This window comes from Pterocles gutturalis, unplaced genomic scaffold (assembly GCF_000699245.1).
Source record: "Pterocles gutturalis isolate BGI_N339 unplaced genomic scaffold, ASM69924v1 scaffold17299, whole genome shotgun sequence".
NCBI classification, from domain to species: domain Eukaryota; kingdom Metazoa; phylum Chordata; class Aves; order Pterocliformes; family Pteroclidae; genus Pterocles; species Pterocles gutturalis.
The window spans coordinates 958-13,901 of record NW_010128548.1 but is presented as its reverse complement, the minus strand read 5'-3'; the positions used below and the strand labels follow the sequence as shown (position 1 = coordinate 13,901).

At 45.5% G+C, this 12,944-nt stretch overlaps 1 protein-coding gene across 1 annotated transcript; it reads right to left on the bottom strand.

The window, feature by feature from the left end:
• Positions 1-2,778: 2,778 nt before the first annotated feature.
• LOC104466299 (UDP-glucuronosyltransferase 1-1-like) lies at positions 2,779-8,829 on the bottom strand. The gene is made up of 5 exons (XM_010079671.1): positions 7,978-8,829; positions 5,799-5,930; positions 5,458-5,545; positions 4,461-4,680; positions 2,779-3,178 (listed from the first exon to the last, which is right to left on the bottom strand). Exons 1-5 carry the CDS (start codon positions 8,827-8,829, stop codon positions 2,881-2,883), a joined length of 1,590 nt encoding a protein of 529 aa, XP_010077973.1. The 3' UTR covers positions 2,779-2,880.
• Between the last annotated feature and the right edge of the window lie 4,115 nt (positions 8,830-12,944).

The following is a 12,944-nucleotide window of genomic DNA, read 5'->3' as shown; positions in this document are numbered from 1 at the left end:
CCCGCCGGAGCCAGGGCTGCTGGGTCCTCCAAGGACACCTCCATCCCCAAGCCAAAGATGCTCTTTTTGGTGTTTCACAGCCCAGGGGGAGTCTGAGGGTCACCAGGAGAGCCAGGAGCAGCGCTGGCTTGCACTGCTTTTTTCTCCCCAGCCTTACTGCTGCAAGCCTGGATGTTAAAATCCAGGCAAAAATAAACACTAAAAACGACCCCAGGTGGGAGCAGAAAGTAACAGCTCTCCTTTCCTTTTGTGGCTCTGAAGGGGTGATAGGTGAGTGCTCAGCGATGCTGAGAGCTGCTGGAGGTGGGAGGTGTTGGTACCTCCTTTCTCCAAGGGCAGTGAAGGCATTTTGGCTGCTGGCTTTGGGCAGGTGTTTAAAACCAGAAATTGGAAGGGTTTGCTGGAAAAGCTCAGGCAGCAGAGCCTGGAGCCCTGGGGTGATGTGGAGCCTGTGCAGCTTGAGGAGAAGGGCAATGGCTGGCGCTGCCTCAGTTTCCCCATTTGGGAAGTGACCCAGTGTCACCTTGGTTGATTAGAAGTGCATTGTGGCTGATGATTTCTCCTTCTCCCCGTAAGGGAAGCAGGGCTTGGGGCTCTCTGCCCTGCTTCAGGGCACACAGCTAGGGAGCAACAAGAGGGGACAGCACCCCCGGAGTATCTCTTCCCACCTAGGCTGGCTGGGTGGGGAAGGGTGGCCTTTCCCTGCTCCCTCCTGTTAGCGATACCTTGGTGTCCTCTGCTGGGCTCAGCTGAAACTGGACACGATGTGACCGTTGTCCAGTCCAGACCCTGCATGTCCCCTACAGCCTCTCTCTCCTTGTTCCTCAGGTGAGTGGAGGGAAAATAAAGAGCAGGACAAACTCGTTGGGCTAAGGAGAGCGAAGGGAAAAGGGGAGGAGGAGGAGGACGATAGCTGGTTTCTGCTGCTGTTTAAAGATCTTTTCAAAATGAAATTAAAGCCGTGGCATGGGCATTTTGATTCTTCTTCCCTTTCTCTCAGCTCCTTTCCTCCACCTACACAAGATGTTTCGAGTTGGGGAAAAACACCACAAAGAAACCCCAACCCTGAATGTCTGCAGTCAGGGTATTTTTTTTTAATTATAGAATCACAGAATGGTTTGGGTGGGAAGGGACCTTAAAGATCACCTAGTTCCAACCTCCTGCCATGGGCAGGGACACCATCTGATCTGTTCATTCATAATTCTGTTCATCTGCTCTGAAATTAAGGGGTTTTCTCTTGTCCATGCAGAGAAAGTCCCTGGATGGGTCCAGAATCTGTTTGCAGCAGTGTACTCAGACAACATCTCCGTGAGGACATTTTAAAGTGCTTTTTGCATCAGGCAGCTGCTGGCAGCCAGCCCCATGCTCAGAGGTGACAGAAACCACTGCGGGCGGTGGTGTGCTGGGCACTGCAAGGTCTCGCTGGGTCTCATTTCCAGAAGCACCGCATAACGTCTCACGGATGCACTGCTGTCACCTGGCTCCAGCTGGGACAGCCAGAGCTGTCACGTCAGGAACATGTGGAGCTGCAAAAGCTGCATTTTTAAAAGCAGGTCAGTTCTTACGCACCATGGAGGCTCTCTCCACGTGTCCCAAGGGTTTCCTTCTGTTTACTGGGGACAGGAGGAGAGGAGGGAAAGGCAGAGGATGAAAAGCAACAGTCAGCATCCATCCTGGACAGTTTGCAGGTGGTGTGGATGTCCACGAGAATCGGGCACTGCAACGGGGACAGGCTGAGGAGGAGGGGGGAACTGTATTCTTGAACTTTGCAGCTTTCAGTGAAGTACCCGCTTTTCCAAACAGCGATAGAAAATAACAGCACCAGGTGCTTAGGCGGACTCCTGTGCGCAGGAGGGCTGCCATGGCACACGGGATGCCCCAGCCTGTTTTGAGCCCTGAATATTATGTTATGCGTAAGGTCTTGTCTGACTTTTCCTATACCTAGTAGTGGGGACTGTGGCAGCCTCGGGATGTAACCTCTCAGCAAGCACTGAATCACCAAATAGCGAGATGGTAATGCTGAGAACTGGCTTTTTGTGCACTGAGGTGGCTCTCACACCGTGGTGCATTGAATCTTTCCCTTCTCCAGCTCTCTCTCCATGATTGACAAGCATCCAGCCCCATATCTCTCAAGTTAGAAAAAACCAAGAACTGTTATTGTCAGTATTGGGGATTTATTTGTAGGACTGGGGTTTAGGTCTTTACGTGAACATCACTTACAAAGAGTAATCAGTGGGGTTTTATAAACATTACAAAGGTCATCTAACAGGTAAGCTCCAGATACAGCACTCTGCCCGATGGGGAACTGCAGTAAAACACCAGTGGCTCTAGAACCACTTCCCTGTCGAAATCTTAACTGAGGTCAGGGTATCGTAAACACACACAAAACCCATTTAAAAGATGTGCGTCCAGCTTGGCTTATGTGACACGTATTGTCAGTGTATAACGTTTGCCTCTTCTATAACAACAGCCCTACAGAGATTTCAAATTGCTTGATAAACCTGACAGTCTTATACTAGAGCAAATGGTTCTTCTAAAGCTCTTGAAGCAAAGTCTTATGAAATCTCTCTGTATCTCCATTGCATATAGAGGGTTAAAAAAAAAAAGGTCACCGTGAGTCCTTTGTACACCAAGATGTGGGAGCCAGAAGCCTTACACATCACACTAATAACTTCCCAAGTGACTGAAGCACTCCTATAGAAATTATTTTTTACAACTGATTCTTAATTAAAGATAAAAATTGTATCAGTGAAACAACCCCCCCAGTGGTGCTATTATTTCTTGATTGAAAGTCAGTAATTATTTTAGTGAAATTTGAGATGTTCTCTGATCCTTCTGGTCTGGAGCAGAGGCCTTAGCTCCCACCACTGGTTTCCTATGCTAGTGGGACTTTGGTTTGGTTGGCTTTCTTGTTCTTCCTTTCTTAAAGCAGCACCTGCGGCAGCAGAACAGGCAGCACTTCAGCGAAATGAAGAGGGAGAGGAGCACCACTGCGAGGAGGAACGCGATGACGTCCAGGGAGTGGTACTGGAACCAGTTGAGGTCGTGAGCAGCAGGTCGCAGATGTGGGGCCCCTTTGTGTCTCATCACAAACTCCACCCAGTGCACAGCCAAGTCCAGGGGGTGGATGGGTCTGTCGAGGTGAAGCTCTGAGAGACGCTTGATGTTCTCTTTGTACCTGCCAAGAAAAGATGTTGGGTTTTTTTTCAATGACTTGTGCTTCTGAGACTGGGTCCCCAGAAAAAAGGGATGCAGTGTCAGTTGTCTGATGGCCCACTGAGGGCTCTTCTCGTGGTGTTTCCCCCCACCACCACCCCCTGAGAAGGATAATGGCAACATTATGGGCCCAGAAAAGTGCTATTTTCAATGCCAAAGGAGAAAAGGTATTAGCAAAAGGAGTAGAAAAGCTTAGTTTGAGCTGTCAGCAAGATCTCCGGGATGAAGGATGAAGGCATCTGGCTGAAATGTGAAAAGTTGTCCAGCTGAGCCACAAGATGCATTCGTAGTAGTAGCATTGGTCTAAGAATGATGGTTAGGAAACTGGCAATGTGCTGGTTTTCAGAAACGTGATGGGGAAGAGGATGCCAAGGACTGCAAGGCCCTAGTGACACCAAAGAATGGGAGGAGGGAAAAGGAGGGGTATGTCTCAAAGCTCGCCTTTGCTGTGGTGCCTTAGAACACGTTAGGTGTGTTGGCTGCAATACTGCGATACCGAGTGTGGTTCCCTGTACTGCCTCAGCGTATCTGCACGTATTCCTCCTCTGTGCTGGAATTGTCCAGCCTCACTGAGCCGGGCAGCAGCTGACTGTGCTCATACAGCTCCTTGTGAGCACTTTGGGGGGGGGGGGGGAATGACTGAGAAACCTGGTCTGTGAAATAAAGGGGTGATAATAGCTATGTTTAGTAAATACTGCCGGCTGGAAGGCAACGATTCCCAACACAGTACAGCCTCTGGGCTATACTGAGGTGCTGCCACTTGTCTCCCTCCTGCTGCTGTGCAGAGAGCATCCCTGGGCAACCCTCACGCAAAGCAAATCAGCCAGGCAATGAGCCTTGCAGCCTTTTCAGGCTCCCCCCCACTTCACTGATTGCCTTTTCTGCCACATTGTGTCAAAGCCCTCTACATCACTGCCTGGGGTAAATTTGGCTTTAAGCAGGTGACACATCTTTCGTCAACTTGATTTCTTCCATTGCACTTACACCCCGTCTTCTCAGATACCTGCACCCTCTCATCTCAGCCAGTTCCTATCTCCTCATGATTATAATCCCCAGCAGTGAGAAGGACAGCGCTGTTACAGGGACAGGAGGAGGTTAACCCAGGGCAAGCATCAGCTTCTCAATGATGTAACTTTGATATAAGAAGGCATATAAGAACAGATCAGTATTCTGTTAAGCTGGAAGCTAGAGTGCTGGGTGTTACACAACAGTAGGAGGAGAAAGGCTGTACTTCTATTACTGACTTTTTATCATTAATAACGGCTTTCAGGGCAGTGGATATGTCCTCCGAAGTCATTTCAAGTATATTCAGTGTCAGTCCTGCTCCCCGTGACTCTACTCGCTTGGCGTTGTCCATCTGGTCTCCAAATAATGGCATTAGTACCATCGGCACGGCATTGCAGATGCCCTCGTACACGCCGTGCGAGCCTCCGTGGGTAATAAAGGCACGAGCCTTAGGGTGAGCTGCAGAGGAAAGACAGACTTGCTTAGTTATTTGATTTGTTAAGTCACAGTAACACATCCCTGGGGAAAAACTTGCAGGAAAATGGTACCAGTAGGTATAAATTGAGAATTTTGGGCTGTCATGTGCATCATTACTTACGGACAGAGTTAGGGCTGCAGAGAACAGGACATTACAGGGGATTGAATGAACCTTGGGCTGTAGAGCTCTGTCTTGGTTTAGGTAATCTCTGGAAAGCCTTGGATAATCCTCCAAAGCTTCTCAGATTTTAGGATGAAATCAGAGCCAAGTGAGGTTAAAGATGTTACTATTACTTGCTTTTTTACCATTTGCTGGTTTGTCAGATTTCCCCCCCCAGTCGAGCCCTGTTGTCTAACCAACAAATGCCCTCCTGACAGTAGCACGTATGATTTTACCACATGAAAAGCCTGATGACCTGTCTGGAAATGTCCACTTGCAAATCTTAAAATTTCTTTTCAATCTAGCAGACACAAACATGACAAAAAACCATGGTTGCATGTTGAGACTGGATAGAAAGAGATAAAGACACCCATTTTTGAAAGTAAAGGGTGGTCAAGCATTGGAACAGTTTTACAAACAGCATCACTACATAATTCAGCAATTTTGAAGTTGCATCGGCTAAGTTTCTAAAAGATGAGCTCTGGTTCACACAGCAAAGGCTGTAAAGAATCAGCGCAGATGATGCTAATAGGGCCTGACAACAGCATCATCAGATTCAAAGAAACACACTGGTATCACTCAAGGTATCTCAGACCTACCTAGAAGATCATTCTGTGGCAGCCATTTGACAAGCTTGACATTCTTTGGCAGGTTGGGGGGCACCTCTCCCGTGTATCGCCACAAAACCTTTCAAAAGAAGTAAACACAACGTCAGTTCTCAGCATCCAGTGTCTTGCTGCTCCTCAGTGGGTTTAAAAACACCTGTGATGAACAAAACCTGTTTTGTCATGGAGAGCAGCTGGTGTGATGGTTTCTTCTGGCATCAGGGAGCAGGAGAAAGAAGGGAGGACCAAGCACACCAAAAGCCAAAGGTAATCATATACTGTATTTGAAACCAGTGTTGAATTGCTGTGCTGGAAGAGAGAGAGGGGAACCATACCGTCTGAGGGACTGAGCCCAAGGCAGATGCGATTTCTGCAGCTTTCTTCTTAGGAATCTCAGAGACCATGGAGCCCAGAGAGAAGACAACGATGCCATGTTCTCCAGAGGCGTTCACAATAGCTTCAAATTCCTGCCAACACAAAGCACATCCTTAGTCCAAAGCCTTTCCATGTCACACGCTGTCATTTCTGTCACATTCCCAAAAAGCATCTGGAAAGGCAATAAAATGACACAACAAAATTATGATCGGGAAAATTAGTTATCTGTATGAAAATGATTCCCGGGGGGAAAAAAAAAGGGCACAGGTAGATGAACAAAAGTTATGGAGGTGTGTGAGTGTTTGGAGAACTGAAGCCTGAACCGAGATTCAGTATGGACATGAGGAAAAAATGTACTTTAAAACAGTCATGCGGTAAACCTGCCTGCTTAAAGACATCAGTATCTGTGCATAAAAAAAAGATGCTGTACCAATTAAGGACATCAATTCATCACCACACTTTTCCAGGCAACCAATCCCCAGGTGAATACATTGTGGTTTATTTTCACATTTATTACAAGTCAGATGCTCTGGATTTAGAGTTGATGCTCTTCTTTTCAGACCATGCAGATGCAAGAGAGAATTAAGATTCTGAAAAGTGTTTTGACAGCAGATAGCTCTAACTTCTAATATCTGAATTTCTTTGGTCTGCTTTGAGTATGATAATACTGAACTGCTGACAGTATTTTCTGTCTGTTTTGTTTGTTTGATTTAAATAAAAGAAGGACTAGGAGATCTGTCACTGGAATCCGAGAACAAAAGGATTCTGATGAAGCATAAAAACAGCCCAAGGCTGGGACAAAAATCCTACACCATAGAAAAATATTTGGTAAAGCTAGGGAAGGAGAGAGAAAACTGGAGGAAATTGCTGCAGGCATCAAATGAGTGGAATAAAATGAACTAAATGTTCCCGTAAGTCTGGCAATTGAAATGTTATCTCTAGGGTCTGAGGGGATAACAGAGACTGACCCTCTTAGTTTATGCTCCGTTACGCATTTTTGCAGCTGACCAGAGTGCCATGGCCCCTTGCATGGTACTGGATCCCAAACAGAAGGAGCCGTCGAAGATTTGCTACTAGCTGCACCCTGAACAGCAGACCTAATGCTCTCTTGGGGACAAACACGGTGAAATGTAACTCTAATTTCAGGGCTTGGTTCTGTCTTACCAGATTTCTCTGAAGACATGCTCTCCGTTAAGGTGTCATAGATACCTGGTGGGAACTCAGGGCTCAGTTCTGTATAAACCCACAAACATCTGGGAACTGCAAAATCCTCCCCAAACTACAGATGTGCTTTTGGTGGAAAATTCTTTCAACAGTGCCTGACTTGCTTCCTGCAGTTCCTCATGCAGTGGCATGGATACAGCTATTTCAGGGTGTATTTAACCCTATTTATTTTCTGTGGGACCAGTCACATCAGTTTTACTCTGTTCTTTAAATGTTTTTGTGTGCCAAGGTCCGACTTTCTTCTCAGAAGCACCACTACCATTATGAAACTAAATTTACTAAAGTCTTTTTAACCAGCATCTGCTCGTATCGCTGGGTGCTACATATGACCTGTATGAAATACCTGCAGTGGATGTTCACTGAAAAATAAGAGACAGCATTAAGAGTTGGGAGGATTTCTTAGTGGAAGGTGGCAGATATCCCATATTTAGGAAGTTTGGTATAGTTCAGGCAAAATATTGCAGTCCATATCTGAGACAGAGTATTTTAGGCAAAAGAAGCAGATCTCTTGCTGCTTCGCTGAGGAAGGGGGGGTAAGGATTTCGTTCTGGTCTGCCAGAGTCTCTGAAATTCCTGCAGAACGGTCCTCTGCTCAAGGACAGAGGACTAGGATGAGTTGGCCTGCTGCATTACTCTGTAAACAGGTATATGAAACAAAATCTCTGGAAATAGGCAGCCAGAAAATACTGGGGGAAAACCTGAAAAAGCCCAGCTTTTCGTGCATGCTTGTCTGGGAATCTGAAGGTCTCCCACTAAATAACTTATTCCTCATGGCACAAGGGATGCAGAAGTTCAAAGCCACTTCCACCTCACTCTTTTCTCCTATTATTATTATTTTACTGACGGAGCTCCATCTCATGGTGAGAGCACACAGTGCAGCCATAGCTAAACTAGGGGGAAAAAAAGGTAACTAGCCTGTGATAACGCTTTTTCCTGAGTGCAGCTTATGCCTCCGATCAAGACCATGTTAGGCATGAGGGGCCTGGGATACTCAAACACAAAGTCGTATTTCATGAGCCAAACAGACGCGTGGCTGAACAGCTCAAGCATCGTTGCCTCTTGTCGAAGGAATTCTTTGATCAAACGATCATACGGGGAATAAAGAAAACTGCAAAGCAGGGAACTGCTTAGGCTAGCTAGGAGATTGCCCGTGCGCTGGAGGAACGCCATGCGGTCCGTGTAGCGAGTGAAGAACCGAGGGATGTAAGAGGGAGGATTTGGGCAGAGGGTAGCGTGGAAGTCTAGGCTGCACGGCAGTCCCCGGACGAGGTACACAGAAGGCAGGGAGAGGTGGTCGGCCACTATCTGTCCACATGGGAAAAAAGGATCCATAAGGACAGCGTCAAATTTGCTTTCTTCAAGGTATTCCATCAGCTCTTTGTTAGACAGAAGAAGTTTGCAGGAATCGAAGAACATGGTTGTAATATTTGCCATTTTTGAGAATTTTTCCAAGAAGGGTTGAGGTGTGAAGCTCCTGTAGCCCATCTTTTTAAATTCTGCCTCCACATGCTCCCTGGTGTAAGGCACAGAATATGTTTTCATGGTGTAATGCACTGATGAACCTATCCGCAGATTTATCTCCGGTGCAACCACCACCATTTCATGTCCTCTCTGTCCGAGCCGCTCCACAACCGGGCGCATGCTGAGCCAGTGGCTGCCATCAATAGGTATAACCAAAAGCTTTCCACCTTCAGAAAAGGTCCACAGGAGCAAGAAAAACACAACCCAGGAGGCAAGAGAATTAAATCCTGGATTTGAAGTAGCCATTATCCTCGTGCTGTCAGCAAAGTTTCAAACAGCTGCCAAACCACTGCCGGGGATGAGGAATGAATCGTGGGGTACTTTGCACTTTAATCTGAACTAAGGTAAGTGTTTAATTTTTAACGGACTGTATATTTTGGGGCAGAAATGAAGGCAATTTTTAACTGTGGGTAAAGGCTGGGTTTATGATCTGTGCACAGTGAAGGCTTTAAGTAACTGGGCGCTGTGATGTAAAGTTGAAGGTTTGAATTAACATCAGAGGATGCAAATGCTGGAGGGAGAAGTGCCAAGCATGTGGCAGCGTGTCACGCTGAAAGGCTGAACAGAGTTGTGAATGGGAGGTAGCACCTGACCCAGCAATCGCTATCTCATTAATGTCCAGTTAATGATGAACTGCCTGCCTTGGGTCTGCTCAGCTGATTGGACACAAAACTCGGAACAGAAGTCTGACCTTTGGATTCCCTGGTGCTCTCAGAGTTTAAAGAAGAAGCAATGATTGACAGAGATTTGATTTACAGTGGGTTGATAGGGTTTATCTTCGGAGTTGCTTCTATATTGTAGCAATTATCCAAGTGAAAGCCCTGAGTCTACAGTAGTAAAGGTGATGCAAGCTTAGCAATAACTTCTGCTGTTGCGACACCACTGTGGTCTGAAAACCAGAATGAACGACTGGCACCTGCACTTCTTGCTCAGCCCATTAGGGAGAGTTAAACCACATCATTGTTCAGATAAAAAAGGTGTTTGGTTAATATGTTACCCAAACTTCAGTGACACCTCTGCTTGGCGTGTCAGCTCCTGCTCACCGTGTAGAACATTGTGGGTGAACTCAGGCACCTTTCTGAGCAAAGGTACAAGGGAGAAGGTTGGAGGTTTAGGTCTTTCATGTCAGTAGAGAGGGGAGATAGTTACAGTCCTGAAGACTTATTTTTTTTCTAATCATCCTCTCATTATGCTATCTTACATCGTTTCTTACACAAATTCCGATGCAAAAAAGCTCTCTCTACCATCTTTGATTGCATGCCCCTGGATTTGGGGTATTCATCTGCATTATCCGTCTCTACCACACTCTCTAAGTGCCTGGGTATATACACAGAGTTAGTTCCACATTTCCACTTTTTGTCCAATCAATTCTTCTGCAATTAATCAGTATTCCACAACTGTTACGGGTATTCAATCATATGACCTAGAATTATTTTGTCATTTATCTAGATAATAGCATACATGCCATGATTGTCTAATATTACGGTGTTATGCTTATACAAACTGTCTAATATTATGGTGTTATGCTTATACAAACTGAGCTGTACCTAGGCAGCTACAGAGCTTAGACAACTTCACTGAAGCTCTTCCGGAGAGAAACCCTTCAGCTGCTTGCAGTGCAACCAAGCCAAGGTCTTGTGCTCATCTATCAGAGCCTGAGATTCCTGCTTCCCAATCATGCCATCCTAATATTTAATCACCTATTGGCTCAAGCACAAATACTACCATAGAAAGCACTCTAAAAAACGAACCTTACATAATTGCTATATAAATGCTGTAATACCCTTAACGTAAAGAATGACAAACCTCCGATAAAGGCTGCTTCTGCTTACAGTTGATGCCTCCAACATAGATCATATTTGGCATTATCGGGCGTGGATACTCAAAAACAAAGTCATATCTCATCAGCATGAGAGATGCTTTGCTAAACAGTTCCAGTATTGTTACATCTCTGTGAAGCAACTCAGAAGCTAAGTTCTTGTATTTTAAATAAAACAGATGGCAAAGTAAATGCTCCGAGACCCCAGCCAGGAAGTTCTTCACACGCTCCATAAATGTCATTTGATCTGAACTGGTGGTGAAAGTCCTCGGCACATAAGAAGGAGGACTGGGACACTGGGCAGCTTTGTAGTCTAAGGTACATGGAAGACCACGCATGAAGTACACTGAAGGGAGAGAGAGATACTCAGCAACAATTGGTCCACAGGGCAACACAGGATCCATCATAATGGCATCAAATTTGCTGTCATTGAGGTATTTCATTAGATCTTCATCATGTAAGAGATGCTGACAAGTAGAGGAGAACATGTTGGCCAGTTCTGTCATATTGCTGAGTAAACCTGCATATTTTTCTATTAAGGGAGTGTCCTCAAAGCTTGATTCACCTAGGGAATGGTAGTATTTATCCACATAGTCCTGTGTGTAAGGCACAGAGTATGTTTTGATGGTGAAAGATTGTGAGGTTTTCATGAGCAGAGTGGCTTCAGGAATCACTGCGACGATTTCATGCCCCCTCTCCCAGAGTTTCTCCAGAACCATACGCATGCTCAGCCAGTGACTTCCATCCTGAGGCAGGACCAAGAGCTTCCCACCTTCCGCCAAACTCCAGAAAGTAAGAAAAAGACCAAGCCTAGCGTATGTCCGGTACCTCCACATAACCGTCGTGGGGCTCTTGGCAGGAAAAGAAATGAACTCTTCTGTCTTATTCCTTCCAAGTAGCATATGAAAGCAAAAAACAGCTGCACCTCATTTATAACTTGATGTTCTTTAATCCTTATCTCTAAAAAATCTTTACTAAGCCAGGTCGTTGGAGTTCAAAGATCATGTTCAAAACGGCAATAAAACCATTGGTAGGAGTGTTATGAAGGGATATAAAGCAAGAAGCATTTCCATGTGTTTAAGCTACCTTCAATGATTCAGAACAGTCAGCAGGGTCTTTGACTAACAGATGTAGCAGTTGTTTGTAGAGGGATGTTTCTGGGTTAGGGCAGTTTCAAGTGAGTCTCTGTGCACTTTGACTGTCCTGTGCCAGATTCAAGTCAGGAGTACTGCTTCCCGAGTTTCATGGCCACTGAACTTCTCCAGAGAGCTTATACTACAAGAAGGGTGTTGCACTACTGACATGAAAGACCTAAACCTCCAACCCTCTCCCTTGTACCTTTGCTCAGAAAGGTGCCTGGAGTTCACCCACAATGTTCTACACGGTGAGCAGGAGCTGGCACGCCAAGCAGCGGTGTCACCGAAGTTTGGGTAACATATTAACCAAACACCTTTTTTATCTGAAAAATGATGCAGCAGAATATGCAGTTCTTGCAGTTTCAGACATCAATATTGTCCCACTCTGCAGCCTGTTTAAGCAAAACTTTCTAGCTGACACAGTGAGGTGTATTAAAAGGCCCAAAATGAGAGAAGGTGGACAGAAGGTATTCTTACGTTAGCTGCAGCTCCTATGGGTGCACTTTCATGTCTCAGCAATAAAGAGGAAAAGATCTCACAGAACAAAGCGATGTGGCATTACATATGCTCTCAGGTGGCAACATACACTCGGGTAGTTAATCTGGAGTTGCAGATATGCTGTGACCCTATGCTAACACATAACAGGACCTCAAATCCCATATTTGGTGTATAGTCACTTCCATGGAGTCTTTAAGTTCTGCTAACATTTCAGCCAAGCGTGTATTACCTTTGTAACACTAATGTATGATGCTATAAAATGACATTAAAGTGTTAAAAAAACCCCAAACATTTTAGGGCTAAGAGCACATTCATAAAAGTTTAAAAGTTGTGTCCCTGGATTATGAGCAACGTGCAAACACCACTTCATGTGTATGAGTCCAGAGACTGAAGTCCAGGAGCATAACAGCACGTCCAGCCCATTCCAAAGGTAAGGGTGAAAAGACATCTCTATTGGGAGGAAGTAAAGCTAAAGGGCAGGGCTGCGTGCCAAGGCTGTACGCTGGAAAAGGTACAGGGAATATCTCCAGTTAGGAGAACCCACGATTACTTCTTTTGTAAGTCTACAAATCCTGGCAGTCAAAATGTACCATGTATTGACCACCCAAATCCTTTTAAAATTCATAAGTTTTGTCTTCAAAAAAACCCCACCGCTGTTGTTGAGAGACACTTTTTTTTTCTTTTGTGCGTGGTGTGCAGAAGTACTGCCTTTTGTTTGCTTTAAGCTTGCTGCCCTCTCATTTCAGTGTTAGTCACAGGCCAAGTATAGGAGAAACTGCATATCGGTTCCCATTTCACCTTCTCTACACTTTTCAGGATTATATAGACCTCTGTCACAGATCCTGGGTCATAGTTCTTTTCATAGGTTTAGCTACAGGGTTTATTCCATCTCTGCTTTTGTAGACTGA